The following is a 23,125-nucleotide window of genomic DNA, read 5'->3' on the forward strand; positions in this document are numbered from 1 at the left end:
GTAACAAAATTGTGGTTGTTGATCTTACCAATAGGCTCAGTTTGAGTTATAATCGGTGATTTTCATCATCAAGCAGCACCCAGGCCTCCTGGGTATGTAGTTCTGCTGCTGAAAGTCCTTAGCTCTGTTGACTGTATTGCAGTAAATTGGGACCAGTTGTTTGCGGACATTTCAGGAGGCTTTGGTTAGACTCAGCTCTGCCTACAGTAGTCTGGCGCCCAGGACCCTGGAGACTGTCGCGGCGGCGAGCCCCTGTCTCTGGGTGACTCGCAGGGTGAAAGTCATGGCCGCTGAGCTGTGTGCTAGAGAGACCCCGGGTTAGCGCACATGCAGCTGTTGGGGAAGAGATGAGATTTTCCGAATGGCAGCTGGGGAGATAATGGTCTGCAAGCATTTGCCTTTGAAGGAAGGACTGCAAGTTATACACCATGTACAGTTAAAATACATAATGCTGTGTGCATCCCAGGCATTCAAATGATTCTTATTGGTAAAAGGAAATAACATTGCTAATGGATTCAGCACTGCTGACGTAATCAGAGAGCGCGTGGTGAGAAGTTAGCAGAGTTTACAGAGTAATTAGTAAGACTAAAGAGGAAAGCAGAGAGAGATCTTACATTGTTTTAAATAGTGGGCTAGCAAAATCTGACTGGAAAAAATACCTAAAAAGAAAAAAATCTCCTTTCCAATTTTGGTTTTGAGTGTAAATAACAGGCGGTATTTGAATTGAGACACAAAGTGCACAGCGTGCTGCTCCACGGAGTGCGGTTTGGGCTGTGGAGCCAGGAACCAGCTCCGGGCCAACCTCAGAGGCTGTGAAGGGCTCAGTTAAGGTGCTTGTCCTCACGGCAGCATTTCCAGTCTTTGGCCCAGATCATGGGCAGTTGGGTTAGAGTTGAGGCCTCCCTCGGCCTGTGGTTCGTATTGAGAGCAGGGAAGGGAAGCATCGTTTGGTGGTGGGCGGCTTGCCTGCCTCTGAGAGCCGCCCCGATTGAGGCAGGAGTGCGGGGAAGCCTGGCAGGCCCTGCTTTATCCCCTCCGTCTGCAGAAGGGGCCTCCTTGCAGTCCCCTGTAGTCCCTGTCCCTCCCGAAACGGTAAGGGTGTGGCAGTAGAACAGGCCTGGGCTTTGTGCTGGAAGTGGCCCGATTGTCGTTCTTGGAAAAGCCATCACCACTGTGTTGTCTTCAGCTTCTTCGGAGGATCCCAGTTTACAGCGATCGGTGTCTGTTGCAACGGGACTGAACATGATGAAAAGGCAGAAAGTGAAAACCATCTTCCCGCACACGGCTGGCACCAACCAGCTTGGCTTCGCGCAGGGAGACGTCATCACGCTGCTCGTTGCTGAGGAGAGAGACGGCTGGCTCTACGGAGAGCACGACACCTCCAAAGCGTAAGTCTCGGGTGGGTGGTCCCCTCAGGAGCCAGAGCCCAGCGCTGCAGAGAACTACCATCTCTCCTGTGAGCGGCACATGGTCCTTGTGGACATACTAGCATTTTAGCGAGCGTCATGGTCCTAGTTTAGCTGTAGTTGTGGTTTAGTTCAGCGGTCGCCAACCTTTTGGACCTCACAGACCACCAGTGGTCCTCGGTTGGCGACCGCTGGTTTAGTTAACTGGAGCTGTTCTGATGGGCTTCCTTTGGCACCTCTATCCCATGTTTTCTGCATGTGTGCATGGATAGATCAGTTTGACACAAGAATAGAGCATTAGATCCTATGCGTCACCTCTGAAATAGGTTTTAAGTATTCTCTTGTTTTTTGAGAACAAAACACGTGACTTTGGATTTCTCAAGGATAATCTGCATATCAGATGTACTTTGAGACGTAGCACATAAATGGTTTTCTGTGTAGATTACTCATCTATTAAGCAAAACCAGGAAGGGGCAGGGGGCATTAAAGGGAATCCAAATAAAAGGAACGCTGTATGTGAAGCACACATTGTGTGATGGGGTGAGAGGTCGTCAGTGTGTTTATTGTTCACGTGTCCACTGCCAACCCACAGCCAGGCCTTTCTCTCCTCCGCCCGAGCAGGAGGGGCTGGTTCCCGTCATCGTACACGAGGCTGCTGGAAGAGAGCGCGCAGGAGGCAGTGAGTGTGCCCGCGCCGAGGTAGGACCGGCTGTGCTCACAGGGCCCAGTGACAGGGAACTCGACCTGCTGTTTCCAGGCAGATCAGAATTCTGTCTGATTTGTGGGGACTGAGCAGGAGACTGCTGCTCACACGCTTTCCTAGTGGTTTCTGTGTCCACGGGCTTTACTGACTATCTGCCGTGAAGTTTCCCAGACCAGGCCCACCCCTCAGCCCTCTAGGGCCACTCCCAACGTCCCACCCACACTGGCTGCATCCCTCTTTTCCCTCCTTTTTTTTGTTAATCCTCATCCAAGGGTATTTTTCCATTGATTTGTAGAGAGTGAAAGGGAGTGGGAGAGACAAAGAGAAACATCAATTGGTTGCCTCCCACACAATCCCTGACCAGGAGCCAGGGATCAAGGGCCTGCAACTGAGGTATGCGCCCTTAGCTGGAATCGAACCCAGGACCCTTCAGTCTGAGGGCGGATGCCTTATCCACTGAGCCAAACCAACTAGGGTCACCTTTCCCTCTTGACCTTCCTGAGCAGCCTGCAACACTGGGGGACACCTCTGTAACGCTCCCTGCCGGGTTTCTGGACCTGGCCCTCTATTGTCCTGGCACCTCACCGGCATCCTCCCTCTCCTCACAGGCCACTCCCCCGCCCCCTGTTTAAACATAGGTGTTCCTCGGGGTCCGTCCTCAGTCCTGTTTCCTTCTCTCCTTCCTGTGCTGTGTCTACTACCATGGTTCCTATTACACCGATGGGCTTCCTTTGGCACCTCTATCCCAGTAACCCCTAAATCTGCACTCCAATCCCGATAATATCTACGATATTGTGTGTGCGTGTGTGTGTGTGTGAGAGAGAGAGAGAGAGAGAGAGAGAGAGAGAGAGAGAGAGAGAGACCTCCTCCTACCCAGTCCTTCTTTATGATGATTCTGTTGTCGTTCTGATCGTGGCTATTTTGAGTGCTGGGATCTGGTGGCAGGACCTTCTCTAACTTGTTCTCTAACTCGGGCCATTAGCCCAGCGCCCGTGAGGAGCATGAGCACCGTGGACTTGTCGGAGAAGAGCTGTGCTGCCGTCCCCATCCCCCCTCCCGATTACCTGGAGTGCTTGTCCATGCGAGCGGCCGCAGACAAGAGAGCAGATGTTCCCAAGCCCACGTCCACCTTTAAAGCCCCGGCGTCCGGACCAGAAACCACGTCTCTCGTGAGTAGAGCTGTGTATAATGTCCTGTGTACCCAAATCCTAAGTGGCAGTCTCGGGTGTGGGGGACAGTCTCTGAGGTGTGGGGGCGAGTCTCTGGGGTGTGGGGGACGGTATCTGAGGTGTGGGGGACAGTCTCTAGGGTGTGGGGGCGAGTCTCTGGGGTATGGGGGACGGTATCTGAGGTGTGGGGGACAGTCTCTAGGGTGTGGGGGCGAGTCTCTGGGGTATGGGGGACGGTATCTGAGGTGTGGGGGACAGTCTCTGGGGTGTGGGGCGAGTCTCTGGGGTGTGGGGGCAGGACCTTCTCCTCGCTCCTCTTGGTCCCCTTCTCTGTCACATAGCCTTTCCACCTGCTAACTCCAGTCCCTTCGTTTTTATGTACCTGTAAGTGACCATTTACACACAAAGTCCCTAGGTTGCCAGACTATCTCAGGTTTTAGTCTCTCCTTGCTTTTGGTCATGGCTGCAGTCCCTGAGTCTCTTAATCACTGTTTTCTGCATTTTCTTCCATTTTCACATTGTTTTCTGAAGGAAGGTTTAAGGTTAAAAGTGGCAACCTAATCCCTACGTCTTCAGGAAGTGTTGTGCAGAAATCGTATGTGCATTATCTTTAATGCTGAGCCACTTGTAAGAAAGTCAGCAGACAGCTGTCTTCTGAGTGACAGGCCGGGGTGGGCTCTGGAGGTCACGAACAGAGGACCATGTGCCAGCAGCATCCCCGCAGCCTGGAATCTGTCCCTTGGTCCTGAAGGGGGGATCTGGGTGGCACGTGAATACCAATAGCAGAGGACTTCTGAGGGGGTGACATCTAAGCCGACACCTGAATTGCAAGGAGCCCACCATACAGGGGTCAAGAGGAGGAGCTTCCCAGGCAGGAGTAGAAAGTTTAAAACCCTGAGGAGGGCACATCCTCGGCATCTTCGAGCAGCAGAGAAGGAAGGTGATGATTCCAGGGTTTCTTGTTCCCCTCACTTTTTTCAGTGTAAATTATATAGCAGAGGAGGAGGAGGAGGAGGAGAAGGAGGAGGAAGAGGGGGAGGAGGAGGAGGGATGGAGAACGGGAGGTGGCTGGGAAGGTGCAGCTGGGCGGGCAGCTGGGAGCGCCCACGTGTGCTCAGTGAAGTACCATCATTGCGGGTCGGAGTGGGCAAGTTTGAAAAAAGAAAATCTGTTCTGAAGACTAAGAACGGGAACATGCTTTAGAAGAGCAGTAGGCATGCAGGGCCAATGCCATAGGCTCAGTGACAATTTGGGGTCAAGATTTAACTTGAAAGCAGTCGGTGTGGCTGTTTCTCCAGCAACATGCAGCTGCTCTGCTAAAGCCCAGAGAAGCGGAAGGAGCCCGGGGAAGGCGTGCCCAAGGTTGCAGGTGGCCTGGCACCCAGCCTTCCTCCTAGAAACACCCCCAAGGTGCTGCTGGTAATGCACACAGTGGGTGCTTTTTAGTTCTCTTCCAGTCAGCGTGTGGTCCTTTCTGTGATGCATGTGGAAGCCATCTCCCTGCTGCTCATGGCCGGGGGCGGGGGAGAGGGGGTCTCAGTCAGTCCCCATCACCACCACTACTGGTGGTCTTGTTCACCTGTGAATGGTGCACAGGTGGGCTCTCTGAACTGGGATCCCTCCTAAAAATGGCCATGTTTTGTGTGAGCCTTCAGATGTCTGGAACATGCCTGCCTTTTCCCAGGCTGCAGTGCCCTGTTCTGGTCCAGGAAATGCAAGGCTTTGAAAGCTCATTCAACTACATCTTTTCTAGCTTCCCTTCTTTGATAAGCTCACTGCACTGTATATTGTTTGCAGCTTTTTCTTTCCAAATTACCCCAAATAGCTAACTCCAAAAACTGTTCAAAAGTGGCTGTTGAAAATGGAGCTATTCCATTCTGTCGGCATGGAGGGAGCTATTGCTTGAAAGGGCAAAGATATCAAATGCTATTTTATTAAAGGCCCTAGTATGTTTTAAAACAATATTCAAACTATTTGGAAATGACCTTAAGGCATTCCTAAAAATATAAAAGTTCCTTTTGCTTAGAGAAAAAAACTTTTACAGCTGCACGTCCCAGACTCAGGATCCAGGTTGGTCCAGTGTGACCTGTGGGTCTCTAGCGCCTTCCGGTTGTCTTTGATTTTCAACTTCCTTATAGGAAAATTCAAGCAACATGAAAGTGAAAAGAATAACCCAGTGACCTAGTAATCTAATTCCAGTAGCCACTCCATCTACCTATCTTGTATTCAGCTCTCCCCCACTCACTCCCAGATCAATTTGAAGCTAATGCCAAACACCCTATCATTTCACCTATAAGTATCTTAAAGGTCCTTTTTAAAAAAATATGACCACAGTACCAATGGTCATATCTTTAAAAACTGACAGTACTTCCCGAGTATCATCAACCAGTCACTTCCAGTTTCTGATTGTCTCATGAAAAATTTGACAATATATTTGTTTGAATCTGAATCTGGGTCAGCTCCGTACATTACGGTTGGTCGCTGAGTCTCATGACAAGTGTTTGTCTATCTACAAATCCCCCGTCTGTTGTTCCTGTAACTTATGGGTAGAAGCAAGTTGTAGTCCTGCAGGTGTCTGTCCCAACCTGGGTTTTCCAGACTGTAGCTCATCGTGTCCTTGTCCACATTCCCCTTCCTCCTGTATTTCCAGCCTTGATCAGAGCCTGCTGTTGTTTTGTTAGCCTGTTTTGTTTTGCTAGACCATTTCATTGGCCATGGCTAGTCCGTCCGGAGGCACATGTGTGCGATTGTCCCTCTTCTTGTGCCATTAGCAGCCATTGATGATCACCTGTTCCATTACTTTATTAAGGTCGTATGATGCCTTTTTTTAAAAAATATATTTTATTGATTTTTTTTTTACAGAGAGGAAGGAAGAGGGATAGACAGTTAGAAACATCGATCAGCTGCCTTCTGCACACCCCCTACTGGGAATGTGCCTGCAACCAAGGTACATGCCCTTGACCGGAATCGAACCTGGGACCTTTCAGTCCGCAGGCCGACGCTCTATCCACTGAGCCAAACCGGTTAGGGCTCGTATGATGCCTTTTAAGGTAAAAAGAATCTTGCCCCAAAATCATATTGCTGGAATTACAAATAAAAACACTGGCATTTTAGCCAATGCAGACAGTTGCCAATTTTAGAAAATGATAGCATGTTTTACTTCTCAGCATTTTTACCATGTGGATAAAGGTGGATGAAGAAAGCATTGATGTAGTTCTTACTACACTGAATTAGATAAATTGAAAGATCACATTTTTAAATACCAATAGAGTCAATGATAACATTCATTATTTAGCATTTGGACTTCAAATGAGGTCTAACTTTATTTTTAAACCTTTTTGTTGGCTCATCCGAACAGACTGTCCATAAGGAATGCTGCCTTGGAAGGGCTGAGACTGCCCAGTAAGCTGAGGCCTGCGAACAGTGCCCACCCTGGGGTCCCCGCCCTCCTGGAGCTGCAGAGCTGGAGGCTCACAGCTTCCTCCTGAGGACCGGGTGGGGCTGCTCCGGAGGCGACCTGGTGCTGTGCGCTCACCAAGCCTCCTCTGGGTCAGTTCCACGTGGAAGCCTCTGCCCTTCCCACCTGGACCCGTGCAGGGGTCCTCAGTTCACACCCCCTGCCTGCTCCCAGCCTTCTGTTTCCCGAAACTGCCTCTCCCTTCCACACGCCATCTCCACGCCATCAGTAATCTGAAGTCTCCCACCAAAGCCCCACACCCGATGGCGTGGCGGTGAGGTCCACCCCACATTTGAGGAAGAACTAGCAGCGGTCCTTTGCACTTTCCCGTGAATCGAAGAGGAAGCACTGCCCCGACCTGGTGCTGTGAGGCCAGCACTCCCTGATCCCTCGGGCAGGCCGACTCTGTCTTGCAGGCTAGAAGCCTTTTCAGTCTTTCATTTCACAGCCTGTAGTCTTTGGTTTCATTTAAAAAGAACATTTAAAAGCCCCAGATATCTCATGGAAAAGCCCTGCTTGTGTGAGTTCCAATGGCGACCTCAGTTGTCACTGACTTTACAGCTGTTAGAACAGTGAATGTTGTTGGACTCTTAATGATTACGGAAACCTTCCATAAAAAGCGAGTTTATCACGCAAGGCGGTATAGTCGATACTGACAGTGAGGTCACATTTACAACTTAGGCAACAAAAATTACTACAGCATCCGACTACTGTGCCCAACCAGACTTCTTTCTAAACATCAAGACAGTGTGTGAAGGAAGGCGCCCTGAAGGGAGGGCTCTGGGTCACGTGCGGAGACCTTTGCCCTGGAGCTCATCCACTGGGCATCACTGATGGCTTAGGGTGGTCCAGGCCCTGGGCTGGGCTCTGGGGAGATGAATAGGAGTGAGGCCGAGCAGTTGAGCCCAGTGAACAGGTGTTTATTGTGTGTATAGAGGTGCAGGGTGAAGAGGTGACAGGAGGTGGCAGGACTCCACTCCTGGGAAGCATCAAAGGCAGCATCTGGGGGGCAGGCGGTTGAGCCACATTCAAAGGAAGAGCTCTGACCAAACACGAGGCCCGCAGGCGTGCGTTCTGGGAACTTGGGTGGCTGGGTGCTGTCTGGGGCGGTGGTCCGAGAAGCGGTAGGATAGACAGGCCAGGAGTGGAGCGCTGAGCTGGGAGCGTGGGCTGCCGCTGTCCTCCCTCCACCCGAGGGTGTGCGCTGGAGCCGGAGGTGGGCCGGAGGCATGCGGTCATGGGAAGAGGAGGTTCCATGCAGATGGGAGGGGGATTGACAGGTGAGAACTGACAGGCCTAGTGACTAACTCGTGTAGCCTACACAGAGAAACCAGTTTTGTTGGAACTCTGGGAGCAGGTCTGATTTACTCATGTTTACATATTTTGGAGGCTTTTTAAAAAAATAACATGTAATTTTGAGCTCCAGATCTTTAACATGCTAACATTATAAAGGAAAAACGTTCTTATCTGAAATTAAGGTACTCATTTAACTACTAGAAAACAAAATTGTTTTGGACCAAGGTTCTGAATAATTAAAAAATAATCAGGGCCCTGCAAGCATGACTGTATTCAGGAAAAACAAAGCTATCTGTGGTTTTTTTAAGTACCTGCAATTTTAGAGACCCTCTTCCCACATTTGCTAAACAGATTGAAAGTTATCTTTCATGGGGGTATTTATATAGTTTATGATTTGTCAGACTGTTAAACATAGAAAGAAATGGCTTTATGGTGCAGTTCTGTGTAAAAAAAGTCTACTACAGATAAACGGATGGATGATGCCACTCTTGAGACAGATAAGGATGAACTCCTGCGTTAACCTTTATCCATCCCCTGCTACTCTAAGTCAGCAAACCTATGTTTGAATATTTTTTACACCTGCCTGGCAGTCACAGCTGCAGGTTGTGGCTGAAGAGCCAAGTCCAACTTTGTAAAAATTAAAATGTTTAATCATTATACCATATTTAAAATACTTTTGAAAGTAACACTTTTTCTGCTTATAAAAATAACCCAGAGAATTTCTGTTTGGGTAGAAATTTTGGGAAACATACACTAAGTATTGAAAAGAAAATTTTAGTTATCTATAATCAGATAACTACTGTTAACGTTTCATTCTGTTTCCTGTGAGATGGACATAGGTAAGTATGTTTAGATAGAGTAGATGTTTCTCCCCAGCGTCCACACACGGTGGGATCCTAGCACTGCCCTGGCCCCGGCGAGCTGCTGGCCTGTGGATGGCGCCTCCACACCCCTCCTGCCCTCAGTGCCCCCTGGGCGTGGGCCCACTTTCTAACGTCCCAGGAGGCATTGGGGGCCTTGTTAAGGCCCAGAAAGGTGAGAGCAGCTTTCTGAGGTCCCAGAGCAGATTGGGAATCGCAGTTCTGACCAGTGTCTCCCATCAGAACACTGTTGGTGAGACAAGTACCATGTACTGTTTATGAGGTGCTGACAAGCTGCTGTATTATTTTTCTGATCTGGGGGGTGTTGGAAACTCCATTTAACAGCAGTCACAAGAAAAGAGGAGTCGACTTTAGAGAAAGTCAGCCAAAGCTGGAGGGCTTGAGGCACTGCTGGCCGTGATTCCAGGACGGTCACTGTTCCTAATGTCAGACCGAGTGCGTCTGACCTTGGAATGGAGAGGGCAATGGTCCAGAAGCAAGCAGAGGGCGTGTCACAGGTGCACAGCGAAGTTAAAGGACTGGCTCACGTGTCTGTCACTAGCGTCTCTGAAGTGATACTCGATGATCCTGTGCAAACTGCAAAAGAGTAAAAACGAAACTCTGTCTCCAACACACACCCTCACATTGCCTCTGCCATACCCTTCAGCCAGTTAGACCGCCTCCCCCAGGAGGCGGGAGTGCCAGGAACTCAGCTGGGGGCAGGCAGAGAACCGGTTCTGCTCCACCGTGACCTCGTGACCTCAGGAGAGGTGGGAACACCTGGCTTTAACAGCCTCTTGGCAACAGCAGGAGGCACAGGCTCCAATCTTCCGTGTGTCAGAGCAGAAAAGACGAGAAGTGCTTCTTCAGTACATTAAACTGGAGACTTACAGAGCAGACAACATTCCAGAACTGCACTGCCCAGAAGAGTAGCCATAGAGCCCGGGGCAGCCGAGCCCCGGAGAATGGGTGGTGCAGCTAAGGAACGGGATTTCCTACTTTAAATTTGTTCACTTTTAATCTGGTCATATATGGCTCGTGGCCACCATGCTGGGCAGTCAGGCACAGATCGCACAGAACAGACCGTGTTCCAGTTAAAAACCTAAGAGCATGGTGCTCGAGAAGTACATACCATGGCTGACCCCTGCCCCGGGGACATGGTCCTGGAATTTTGTATGAAAACTTCTTGCGCCCAACTGGACTGGTTGTTTATCTTTCCTAAACCAGATGCGTATCCACCTGCTGCTGATGGGGAAAGTATGTTCTCTGTCAGCCAAAGGCTGGGTCCATGGGAGCAGGCAAAACATTGCTCTACGTAGTTTCTATAGAGGCAGCCATCATTACTGTCAGTTACTGTCGAGTTTTGTTTAAACACCAGGACATTTAGGCTAAGTCCACTGCACACCCGATACCGTGGGTGGGACGTTCCTGCACCACGAACCTAGACAGCTGCGAGGCTGCCCTGTGAGCTGAGGGGCAAGGGCGTGGCTGTGGGGCTGAAGCAAGTGTGTGTTCCCTACTGTAGTGGCAGCCGTTTTAAATAATCAGATAACGAGACTCTAAAAGGCTGTTGAACAACTAGGCCTGCCTTCTCTTCAAAGCGCACGTTTGCTGACCCAAAAGGGCCTGTGCAGGCCCTGCCAGCCGCCTTGTTTGCATCCACCTTCCACTCCACGAAGTGGGCACCTTGGTTTCAGAAAGAGCCTGTGACTCCAGGTAGTTGCCTTTTCCCCTGGCCAGGCTTCCGGGTCCCCAGTTTAGGAATAGAGGGGTTGAACTAGGTTGGAGGTTGTGAACTGGGAAGTAAGTCCGGCCACAGCTGAGGACTGGCACGTGCTGTAACATTTAACACAGGGTCAGGTGTGGCAGGCGACAGCTCACCTCCCGCTGGCCTCAGAGATGAAGGGAGGCTGTTGCCAGGGAGCAGGACAGAGAGGGCAGGCTCCAAAGATGCCCTCAGGGCGTCTCTCACCACCAGCCCTGCCTTCCACCATGTGGGGCCTGCCTCACCCTGCCTGGGGGGCCACAGATCCCTTGCCTGGAGTTCTGCCTTCCATCTGGGAAACGGGCTGTGCTGGTGGCCTGAGCTGACCAGGATCACTTGTAAGCTTGGACCAACTGGTCCCCTTCAAGGCAGGTGGGCCTGTGAGGGACATTCCAGCAGAAATCTGGGTGGAATGGATGCCACGTGAGTCCGCAAGTGCCCACTCCAGGTGGACTTGGGTTTGGGAAATCAGGATGTGCCCCACTCTGCCGATTCCTGCTTGGCCATGGTCAGCTGGTGGGGGTTGTCTTGCTGTGCAGTCACAAGGCCTTGCCTGTCCTTGTGTCCCCTGGGCAGCCACTCCACCCCCTCATGACATGCCTGACCTGTCGGCATCTGGTTTCGTGCCTTGGTAATCTCCTGTCGAGTGCACTCTGGACCAGCACCATGCTGATTGCCAAGAGGGGACACAGAACACGCAACAGGCTGCGCCTACAAGGCCAGGGGAGCCGGCCCAGCCCGAGGGACCGGTGCGCAGAGCCTTGCTTTGGAAGTCCGAGGGGAAGCATGAGACAGGACGCACACCACCCCCTCAGAGGACACGCCCTGCACAGGAGCAGTTCTGCCCATTGACTGTGGGACCTCGAACGGTTTAGGTCCACAGAGCTGGTCTGAGCTCACGCACTGTGCATGTCCTGAGGGGACAGGGACAAGGAGGCAGCACCTAGGCTTGCAGGCGCCATGCAGGACCGCTCAGGTCCAGGGCAGGGGCACCAGGAGAGGCCTGCAGAGACCTCGGTGTTGCTCAGGACAAGGCGCATTTGCCTGGTGACACGGGGGCGGGGCGGGGGGTGCAGAGGCCAGGAGACCCCAAACCCCACTGCTCGGCCTCAGCGAGCCAGTGGAGGGACACACTCAGATGGGCGCTTTGGGGCAGCAGGCAGGACAGACATCCCTCTGGGGCTCCAGCGTCAACCAGTAAGAGGGATGGGTTGTGCTCAGGTGAGGTGGGGAGGTTCTGCAGACCCTCGGGATCTAGCGCGAGCTCTCCTCACTGGAGGAGTGAGGGCAGTGCCATGGCCGGCCTGGAGGTGCCTTTCCACTGCAGGGGGGAAGGGGGGAGGGGCAGGTCTGGGACAGTGTAGACTTGGTAGATGTTAAAGGGGAAACCTTTATGGCAGACATTGAGGAATACCATATGAAGAAAAGTGCACAGTGACTTCACAAAGCAGCAGGTGTAGGCAGCACCAGAACCAGACCATGACCCGGCGCTCAATGGTTTCCAGCTGTTGTCTTAGGTCATCGTGCCCTCCTCCTTAGCACAAGTTGTCACCTTTCTTCCCAGGATGGACTGTGCTACTTTTCTTCCACTTTTGTTTCTCTCCGATGTTGTGGCACCAGGTGACACAAGGCGCTGAACTCGTCGGAAGCTCCCGGGGCGGAGGCCCTCTGAACAAGCCCTGAGGGTTTGCCTTGAGGACCCTTGGGCTGCTCCCAGGTGGGGTGTTTCCGGTTCAGGGCAGAACCCTCCTCAGACATGATACCCAAGGGAGAGCGACACTGTCCCACCCTGAGGAAAGGCAGGAGGCTGTGGTTTCGTGTGTCACCTGGAGGCCGAGCCTGGGGATTCTGGTTAAGCAGGAAGTGCACTTCCCAGGCCAAGAGGACTCGGCTGCCCTTCCTCCTGACCCCAGGGACCTTTTCACGTGGGACCCTGTACCTCCGTTCTGGGCTTCCTGTTTGGCAGCGTTGGAGCACTCACGCGACACGCGTCCTGGTGTATTTTTATCTCTAAATCACAGAATGTGAGCGCGGCACCAGGAGTGCTTGCTCTGGGGCCTGCGTGCCCTGTGGGAAGAGCCCATGTAAGCCCTGCTAGGATGTGCTTCAGTGAGAAGAGAGCCAGGACTCTGCCTCCTGGTGCTGGGGCCGCCATCAGGATGAGCTGGCTGGTCCCGAGGTTCAAGGTCAAGATGTGGGTCCTCAGAGGCCCAGAGACAGCAGGCACAGGTCTGAACCCGTGTCCCTCACCCTCTGCCTTGAGAGTCAGTAGGTCCAAAACCCAGTAGAGGCCTCCCAAGGAGCCCTGGTGTGGGCTTGGGCAAGGCACGACCTTCAAACCCCAGCTGGCGGGCAGCGGGACGTGACGTGCGAGGAGCTGTAGTCAGTGTTCAGAGGCCTGTGCCCTGACCACGGGGAGCCTGGGAGCTTTCAGTCAGGTCTGGTCTGCCAGCCCGTCAGACAGTGGCACACTGCCCTCTCCTGGGCGGCGTCTGAGTAACAGGCGCTCAGAGCAGTGCTTTCCTAGAACAGGCGGAGCAGGTTCAAAGCGGATTCTTAGCCTGTAAGCTTTAGGGAAGGAAGGAAAGGAGGCCCCTGGCCCCACTGGGAGACCCCCAAGTCCCTGGGACCTGCAGGCTCTGGTGGTTCCTGAAGACAAAAACAGTGTTTACACGTCCTTCTCTTCTCTTCCCTTTGTGCAACTTCCTGCAAGATCTCTGGGGAGCACTGGGCACCAGTCTGTGGGCACCAAAACCCATTTCATTTTCACGCAGTTTTCCCGTGGCTTCATTCAGGACTGGGCTCCCCAAAAGCCACCTGCACTCACAAGTTTTGCACCTGAAACAGGCTGTGGGCAAGGAGCCACAGGCCTATTCTCCCTGAGTGTGAGATGGCCCAACACAGTGCAGGTCCCTCACTATCTTTTAAAATGTTCTGTTCTTCCTGTTATTCTTTGAAGTGAATTTACATAGCTAGACAGTCCCAAATGAATTGAGACTCCAGGGCACCTTTAAATATTCGTAGCTTTCAACAGTCACTTGTGTTTTAGATGCCTTTACCTTCAGGTCTTGTTTAAAATGTCTCATTTCATGAGCCTTCCATAAACTTCTCTATCTTCCCACAGAATAACACAAACGGGACTGCCAAGCTTCCTTTCCTCAGGTACGTGAACTCCTCCAAAAGCCCTTCTGAGCGGCACGCTGCCTTCCCTGTTGGCGAGTGGCCTGTAGTGTCCCCGAGAGGGCCTTGCCCTGTGCACAGCCCAGGAGGCCCGATCCTGAAAACAGCCTCAGGCCTGTGGGGTCAAGAGAATGCAGCCACCTTGCTCTCATCACAGTCCTGGGAGGCATCTGCCCAGATTCAGAAGGGTGGTCTCCTGATGACCTGCTGTGCTTGGCAACACAGTAATCCAGGCCTAGTCTTAGGTGGCTGTCCCACCCGACCCCCTTCCAGAGGACTGCAGAGCGCTGGGCTCTCCTGTAACTCCAGGTAGTTCTGGAAGAGGTGGACTGGGGAGCTGCCACAGTAAACTTTTCATATCAGAAAAATGCTGCCCGGGATTTCCATCCGGCATATAACTTTACGGAGCAGAGCAACCATTTGTATTTAGTTCATTTAAAACCATGTTCCCTGCCCGGTGTTGCCGAGTGCTTACAGCATCGGCCGCTGCACTGAAGGGTCTCGGGTTCAATTTCTGGTTAAGGGCACATACCTGGGTTGCAGGCTCAATCCTGGCCTGTTTGGGGGTGTGTGCAGAGGCAACTAATCAATGTCTCTCTCTCATATCGATATTTCTCTCCCACTCTCTCTAAAAATCAACTGGGGGGGGATCATCAGGTGAGCATTAACCAAAAAAATAAAATTCCCATCTTGAGGTATTTCTGCACGTTTTTTCCTTCCCCCACAGTGGAGAAAACCCCTTCGCTACTGTGAAACTCCGACCAACAGTGACAAACGATCGGTCAGCACCAATCATTCGATGAAAAGATGGCCAAAGACTTCTCCTGGATCTTCTTATGTTCTCACATGTGAAGTCATAGGTGTGGTGCGTCCTGTACTGTCATGATGCTTCACCAGAGGGTGCCTGATTTTAAACGTATTCTACTTTAGCAAATCAATGCATTTTCTCAATTTCACAGTTGGGTTTGCACATTTCTGTCTTAAAGAAGATAAATTAGTTGAGTGACCAACTCAATCACTGAAAGTATTTTCTTCCTATTTTGTTCAAAGAGCAGTAAATTTGGTTCTAATCCTTACTGTATCATTTTTTAAATATTCTATGATTATTTTTGAAATAGCCAGAATAAGGGATAGTCTGTGCTTTCAGGACTGGCTTTCTGTACCTGCATGCAGCTGAGACCACATTTGTATTTTATAAAGTACCTGCTCTTACGTAGCATTGTAATGTTTACTCAAAGGAGAATCTTAAGCAATATAAATTATGAAAATATTATATAAATTTTAACTTTTAACTTAAAATTTTTAAATTTTTGTTTAGTCAAATGCAGAGCTACCCAAGATGGAGAAACCCCAACCTTCCCGTGATTAGGCCCAGCTGTAGAGTGCTGAGGTGTTTTGCCTGTCCCCATCACAGCCATGGTACTTAGTACTTGAATGCTCCAGAACTTCTGGATTTGGGCTCTGAGGCACCAATGAAAACCCACCAGGCCAGGCTGCATGTGGGCCTGGCCAGAGGGGACCATATGCACCAACCAGGGGACTCTTGCTAATAAGCTAGTTGACCAAAGCGCTTCTGTCACTAATTTCCTCTGACACTTTCCCATCAGGTACTGATGCACAAACAGTGCTCACAGAGCCAGGAGGACCTCTGGGAGTGGGGGCTGGGAGGAGCTGCCCTCTAGCTGAGACCCACTGTCATGCACTAGGAATCTGGGCTGCTCCGGGAGGGAGTTCGTCGCTGGCTGTCAGGGATTAGGCCCTATGTTGGAGGAGTGGAGAATCGTGGTTAAATGTCACACCCAGGGCATTCACTGTGTGGGCAGGGAAGGGGGGCTTGTTGCTCATACAGCTCCTTTGATCTTACCATAAATATTATCGTTTTTCTATAAGCTTGAAATTGGCCAAAGTCAACTGCAGGTAAAACCAGTGTGAGTGCGTGACACTTCAGGTTCATAGTCCTATCCTCCTCCTCCTCGGTCAGCCAGTGGGGAGCTAATGACACGGGAACGTGAGGGCTCCCCAGGACTGAGTCAGGTGAAGTGCAGGTGTCAAGCAGCACCTGTCCTGAAAGAAGACGCGCCAGCCAAGAAACCAGTCAGTGAAGTGGCCCACTCTCCTCTCGCCACTTAGGTAAGAGTAGGGTCCACAGAAGCCCATTATTTTTAGAGATGTGAGAAGGAGTGGGGGCATCACCCTCCACTCTGGGGTCCTCTGGCTTTGTTTCAGCGATACATAGGCCTGGGGTTACCAGGTGCAATTTGCAGGCCTGCTGGACTCACCCGGCCCGTATCCACCTTCATAGAGTGGACGACAGTGTCACCTGCCTCACACAGGATGGGAGGGCTTGCCTTGTCCTTGGCACTGAGGGGCATGCTCTGGAAATGTCAAGGTATTCTGTTTCATTATAAAATAAAAACGTGAAAACAAGAACATTTTCTTGAGCTGTAAATGCCTATCAAGAAAAATAACAGGATTGAACAGTGTTGAAGCTGGGTGGTGGCTACGTAATTCTAGTCTCTATTTCATGTTTGAAGTTTTCCAAACAAAAGCAAACACTGAATAAGCAGAACCAGGTAAACAATGGTATGAATCTCATTTATTTAAAACAATTTCTCACCTTCTCAAATTGAAGACTGCAAAAAATAAAAGTGCTTTTCTGAATTGTCGTTAACCCTGGGAGCAGTGTTGCCGCGTGTCCACACTCCGTGACCTGTGCCCTGAACCCAGCTCGCACATGCCAAATCTATCCCACCTCCCTTACAAAACAGTCCTGAAGCTTAATCAAATAAAGCTACTGTACACGACATATACATTAGAAAAAGACAGCTGGATGAAGGAAAGCCAGGTGTGCTGTTCCCTTTAGGTAAAGTTTGCTCCACAGTTGGGACATCTTCGCTTCCTCAAGGCAAAACAGCAGATGAACCCAAAGGGGAAAAAGACGATGGCCAATAAGATGCCCAGGAAGGTGAAGGAGTCCTCCAGAACCCCGACTCTGTGGAGAGAGAGAGAAGGGGGGAGGGGGGCTCGAGTTAGGGCCCTCAGCCTGATGTTCCACCAGACCTTTGGCATGTCAGTGACAGGGTCTGCAAAGGCAGTCTTCACCTGCCTTCAGCAACCAGCCATATCGGCCTGGAGATCCGCCAACATGTCTGCCATGTTCGGAGGGAAGGCAAACTGCTGCTGTCAGCCACTACCCAGACCATGTGAAGAAGGGAAATGACTTGAAAGCTATCATCGCTTACTTATAAAGGCAACGTTCAGTTGCCATGTAATCTGCCATATTTCCTTTTACAGAAGAACAAGAAACAAATGCTAGTTTCTATAAAATTTCTTACATCTCTGAAAACACAAGACCAAGAAAACCCAATCATTTGAGTACTTTTTCCCAGTATTGAAAAGTTTGTTTTCTATTCCCTAGAGCAGTGGTTCTCAACCTTCCTAATGCCGTGACCCTTTAATACAGTTCCTCATGTTGCGGTGACCCCCAATTTCATTGTTACAAATTGAACATAATTAAAGAATAGTGATTAATCACAAAATAAATATGTAATTATATGTGTTTTCTGATGGTCTTAGGTGACCCCTGTGAAAGGGTCGTTTGACCCCCAAAGGGGTCGCGACCCACAGGTTGAGAACCGCTGCCCTAGAGGGAAATGCCACAAATAGGGATAGAGTTCAGAATTTTGTTTGATTTTTCTATTTTCGGGGGGAGGACAGGCAGCAGATTTTTAGTGAAAGACTGAAATCAGCCATGTTCACACAATGTCTGAAAGGTCACTTGAGAAATTCCATCTCAAAGCTAGAGGGGGAAAAAGTCACATTTACCTTTTAGTGCACAATCTATAATACCTAAGACACCTGGGGACATCACCGAGATCAGGTGCCAGTGAGTACAGGTCAGAGACCTGGACTCACCACCCAGATTAAAGGGTCCTTTTCAAAGGCCCCCAAAGTGGGAAGCAAGAGCTGTGTGTTCAGCTCCACCTTTAGTCCTTAGGCTACTTCTGGAAAGTTCTGGACACAGTTGAAATTAAAATGAGAACTACAATAGCCAGCTCAGCCCAAATGAGAAATGTTTCACTCCCACCAGACAGACCTGGGAGCCAGAGAAAGCCAACAGGGACCAGCTGCTCCCTGGAGGCCGGGGTGCCTGCAGCCCTGACCACCTTGCTGTGAGCTGAGGGCAACTGCAGGCGGAGAGGGCCTGACCCTCCTCCCACTGCTTTGATGCCTTTGCACCCATTCTCCCATGCGGCTGCATGTCCATCCCAGCTTCCTGGTCTTTCTGAAGCCACTGTCCATCCACTTCTAGCCCCATTGTCAGCAACTATTGCTGAGGATCCCTATGCCCACACATTCCGCTCCTTATTTTGCCACCTTTTGCATGAAGGAGGAGGGAGGTTCAGCTTAATAGAAGAGTAAAGAAGTGTCAAAGTGAAATGCGCCAAAACAGAGGGCTTCCTCCTCAAAATGCCAGAGTTGCTGCTACTGCTGCAGCCCCTTCTCAGGAAGTCACGAGCCCATGTGACGGCTGCTACCCATCACAGCTGCAGGAGGACCATGCAGCAGCACCCCCGCCCCCACCAGCCCAGCAGAGCAGGCTCCCTGCTCCATTAGGAGTCATGAAAATATATACCAGACTAAGAGGAAGTCTGGTTTTCAACAGCTTAAAGAAAAAGTCACACTCAATGTCCCCCTCCCTCCCTCCCACCCACTCAGGAGGGAAGGGCCTAAAACATCTACAAGGGACACTACATTCTAGAAGTATTTCCCAAATGCACTCATCCTGAAACACTAGTTCCCCCGTAAGCTCTACAGAAAAGGAAGGGGGGGGTGGTGGTGGCGTGTTTGGTCAAACTGCCCATTTTCCCTACCTGGAGTCACAACGTGCATTAGTTAGAAAAGGATCTGAATTCCCACAGGAAAGAGACCCATTTATCTTCGTTTCACTCAGTTTCCCAGACTCATGGGTGCCACCCTTTCTGTGTGTGCTGACCAGCTGGACTAGAGCACAGGCAAGGCCAGGTCTAAGGGACAGCGACCAGCAGGCCCAAATGTGTGTGGCAGGCACCACTTCTTGCATTCTCAGTGCTACAAAGGTCAGTCCTCAGCCCTCCCCGGGGCTGTTCAGGGCCCTCTCAGAGCACGTCAGGACGTCAGGACAGGTGGCGTAAGATCCAGCTGAAGAGCACCTGAGGCCCTGCTGCCAAAGTAGGGAGTGGGGGCTTCAGGAAGGCCCTGGGCCACCAGCTGTTTCCCTAACGTAGGTGGATGTATAGGCTGCCCCAGGCTGGGAACATACCTGCTCTGTCCACAGTCATGGCCAACAGTTCCTACAACTACTGGTGCTAATCAAGCCACTTCCAGGGCAGCAGAGGTGGCCTTCGGGCCTCGGACCACTCGGAGCTCTGGCACCAAACCAGCTCCACCATCCAGGGCCTCCCCACTTCCGTGCCCTGGGCAGTTAGTGCCCCGACTCCGGCAGCCCTTCCTCCTCATCCCCCCTCACTGACTGCATAGCACAGGGTGGCTCAAGAGAGCATCCAGCCCTGGGAGCAACCCCCAACCAGCCCTCACAGGACAGCCTCAGGGAGGACTTCCTCCAGGTCATCCAAGGCCTGGAGCCTGGGGGGTAGGGGGCAGATGCCCCAAAGCACCCAGTCAGCTCCCTTCAGAGACCAGGTCCCATCTCTACGCTCAGCAGTAGGAGGCACATCTGCCTCTCAGGGGCACAGAGCTACCGGCCACTCCAGGGCAGTTGTGCACAAGCCTGATGACCAGGCCTCTGAGCAAAGTGTAGGCCAGAACAGGGGCCTGGGAGTCTTCCACCATCCCCAACCCGCAACCCGAGGATGTCCAGGCACAGTCACCTCCTCAAGGTTCTGTCACAGGCCCCCTCCTCTCACGAGCTGCCCACACTCCACCTTGTCACCCCGTGCCGTGTCACACACTCAAGCCCTGCCTCTACCTCCCAGAACTCTCCCAGGGTCACCAGTAGTGCCCATGCTGACCACCCATGCCACATCCTGGACTGACACTATTCCTTGAGCCTGTCTTGGCTTCCATGACCCCACTTGTTCCTGGATTTCCTCCTACCCCTCTGGGCACCCTCAAAGCTAAATACCCAATGATACCTATCCAGTGTCGGTGGGGGGCCCAGTGCCAGCCAGGCCCTGCGCCGACTGCTTGTGCCTACCGCTTGCGTCCCATTCCAGGCTTTGACCCCTGCTGCTCATGGCCTTCTCAACAGGCTCCCCCACCACAGCCAAGGTGAACTCAGCCAGGCCCAGATCCCAGACCACATGCTGCCGCCTCGTCCTGCATCGAGGGGCAGCTGTATCCCCACGGGAAGACTAGTTCAGAGGCCACAGCAGGGGTGAAATGAGGAGTATGTGCTGAAGTCAAAAGAAATACTCATGCAGTCGGCTAAAAAGGGAGGGTGGAGTCAGGCTGCTTAAGGGAAGGCTGGACGATGACAAAATGACAAGTGACAGACCTCTTACACCAGACCTCACTCAGAGGGAATCGCAGCCGTGTGACTTCAGCGAATTCCTGCCAAGCTGCCAGGGAGGGACAGGGACGGAGCTTGGCGGGCTGGACAGAAAGGGAGGCAGCAGTGCGGTCACTGAGAAGTGGCCTGTCTCCCAACCCCATGACTCCAGACACACGGTGGCTGCACTGGACTGCGCCCAGGGGAAACCTCTCCTCTCCCCAGAGAGGACCCGCCCCAGGGCCCCTACACCCACCCCCCAAACCACAGTGGCGCTTCCCCACAAAGTGCCCGGGCCTCTCCCTCCTTAGTGCTGCCCAGCTCTCTTGCCCAGCCTCAGTCCACTGGCCAGCCACGCCCACACCACACACCACTGCAAAGGCAGAGGACTAAGGGGCCTCCCCCTCTCTAGCAGGAAGGGCAGGGACACTCTCATGTGAGGAACCCAAGTTCAGGGAAGAACCCTTACTGCTGGCATCTGTTCTTCTCACCCCACAGACAGGAGGGCCCACAGGAGGACATGCCTTGGGGGGAGTCAGTGTTTGGTCCCAACTCGATCCCCCAAACTTGTTCTCAGAGCACCCATTCCTCCTCACTGCCTGCCACCCACCACCCAGAGGCGGGAAGACAGTGATCCCAAGGAAGAAGCCTGGCTCCAAATGCAGGCGCCCCTGCCCTCAGCCCCATGGAAGACTCTCCCAAGAGAGCAGAGAACACAGCCCAACCTTAGTCCAGATTCCAAATGACTGGGGACCATGGGGCAGAAGCCACAGGCCTCCGAAATGACAAAGCTCCCAATCTAGGGAATGGTGGGTATTGGGAAATGCTCCCCACCTGGCAGCAGCCCAGCCAGTGGCCGGAAGCTTCACAGCCCTGGAGACATCTCAGCCTTGGCTCCCAGCCTCCACTGGCCACAGGGGCCTTGGTGCTGGTGTCCACTCCTCTGAACTCAGGGACTTGGGCCTACAAGAGCCTCACAGACCATCCCATTAGATATCCCCACTTTGCAGATGGGGAAATAGGCCCAGGGGGTAGCTGCCAGGGCCAGGATCTGAACCCAGCTCCTTTGGCAGGCTGGGCACTCCTAGGAAGTGGCAGACATGGCAGGGAGACACTGAAATCCCAGCCAGATTCCTCTGCTGCAGGCGCCTTCCTGGTCCTCCTTGAATTTGCCAGCCTGACACTCCACAAACCCCAACAGCTCTGACGCCCCCTAGAGTGCCGCACGGAGAGAGGGGCCCTCAGGAGGAGGCCCTTGTCTGCCCTCTTCTCCTTCCCCCTTCACATTTTCCAAAGGCCTAACTTTCACCAGCTGTGTCAGAAGAGGCATCCTTTCGGGGTTTGCAAATGGGGTATCCTGGCACACAGCTCCAGGGGCTCTCCCCTGCCCACAGCCTCCTTTTTAGGCACATGGTTGGCTCTGGTCGGCCAGTCTTTTGCCCCCATCTCTGTCATGCCCTCCCTCTTCCTGAGCCCTAGCTGCCCCCTGTGACTCTGAACTCATTAACTTCCCTTTGACTCCACTCTGGGCCTTCTAGATGCACTTTTGAAATTAAGTGTAAGTGTAAACCAGGGTTTCTCAATCCCATCTCAGAAATTTGAACTTCCTCCTCCCAGACAGGAAAAATGGTCCGTGCCAAGTCCGTGTTTTCTAAACTGTCCAAGCACTTGAATCCACCAAGGGCAGGGACCAAGTCTTGATCTGAATTTGAATCCTGAGGACCCACACAGAACAAGCATCTGGGGCCACATAAACAAACAGTCATTAGAAGACTTGTGGAGGCTCCAGTTCAAGGATACGAAAAATTGCTCCTGCTGGGAGAACCATGGGTTTCCACTAACCGGCTCACAGCTGTAGCTCTCCTGGCTTCTAGGACCTCCAGCTTCCTGAACACATGGACCATCTGAGTCAGGGCCCCCCTGTCCACACACTTCAAACAGCCCCTTCCCTGAAAAGGAAGTCTTCCACCACCTTCAGGAGAACCAGGGATGTGAGACTGTCAGTCCAACTGTTAATATTTCTGCATCCCATTCACTTAGGGCTCAACTCTCCAAGAAACAGAACCCACCCCAGTTGCCCTACGAAACAGGTTCCACCCAGGATAACTGAGCCCATGCTTGCCCACCACAGCTTGTCCCAAATCCAGACCGACCCACCTCAACCAGCCTGCCTTTCTGAGGTTCTGGCTATGTGTGTCCCGAGGCTTCTGGGGGCCAGCCCCCGACCTGTGACATACCTGCAGACTGGGCAGCCGCCAACGACAACGATGGAATTGGCAGGGTAGCGGGTGACATTTCGACTGTGGATGTTGTAGACCCTGGGGTGGTGGGTGGGTATCCCTGTGGACGGGAAGGCACATCAGAAGAGGGCAGGGAGAACTGCTCCTGCCCTTCCTCCCCGCCACAAACACTCTCCTTTCCAAACTCAAGACAACAGCTGCCTTCACTAAGTGCCTCCGAGGGGCTTTATTAGGTGCTAAAGTGCAGACAGAGCCTCGTTAATAAAGTTAATTTGAAACTGGGTTGTGATGCTTCCTTCCTGAGAAGGGCGGGCCTCGGGCGCGCAACCCCCCAGGTGTGCTGAGGGCGCTCGGGCAGCGCCCAGACGCCAGGGCCCCACAGCAGCTTCCTGGTGCGGGAGATCCCCCCGAACCCTTCCTCATGGGCTGCCTGACACGAGGGCCCCGCGTTCCCGAAACTGCGCGCCGGTCCCTGGCAGCGCCCGGAGGAAAGTTGGTTTGGGGGGTTAAAGGTCGCGGGAGGACTCGGTCTCAAGTTTGCTCCCGGGGCGCCCCGCCC

General features: G+C 52.3%; 2 protein-coding genes across 6 annotated transcripts in view; one reads left to right on the forward strand and one right to left on the reverse strand.

Moving 5' to 3' along the window:
- The window catches only part of BAIAP2L1 (BAI1-associated protein 2-like 1), a 76,010-nt gene extending 59,744 nt beyond the window's left edge, over nt 1-16,266 (forward strand). For all 5 annotated transcript variants that reach the window (XM_014550345.1, XM_014550347.1, XM_005879406.2 and 2 more), the window contains 5 exons: nt 1,187-1,388; nt 2,028-2,105; nt 3,092-3,278; nt 13,781-13,818; nt 14,564-16,266. In XM_014550345.1, the coding sequence (XP_014405831.1) occupies nt 1,187-1,388; nt 2,028-2,105; nt 3,092-3,278; nt 13,781-13,818; nt 14,564-14,639 (581 nt within the window). In that variant the 3' untranslated portion in view covers nt 14,640-16,266. The remainder of the gene's footprint in view (nt 1-1,186; nt 1,389-2,027; nt 2,106-3,091; nt 3,279-13,780; nt 13,819-14,563) is intronic.
- Nucleotides 16,267-16,412: 146 nt separating this feature from the next.
- The window catches only part of BRI3 (brain protein I3), a gene marked incomplete at its 5' end in the record, with an annotated part of 7,489 nt that continues 776 nt past the window's right edge, over nt 16,413-23,125 (reverse strand). The window contains 2 exons of the mRNA XM_014550323.1: nt 16,413-16,828; nt 22,564-22,666. Coding sequence (XP_014405809.1) covers nt 16,696-16,828; nt 22,564-22,666 — 236 coding nt within the window. The remainder of the gene's footprint in view (nt 16,829-22,563; nt 22,667-23,125) is intronic.

This window comes from Myotis brandtii, unplaced genomic scaffold, assembly GCF_000412655.1.
Source record: "Myotis brandtii unplaced genomic scaffold, ASM41265v1 scaffold6, whole genome shotgun sequence".
In the NCBI taxonomy this organism is placed as follows: Eukaryota; Metazoa; Chordata; class Mammalia; order Chiroptera; family Vespertilionidae; genus Myotis; species Myotis brandtii.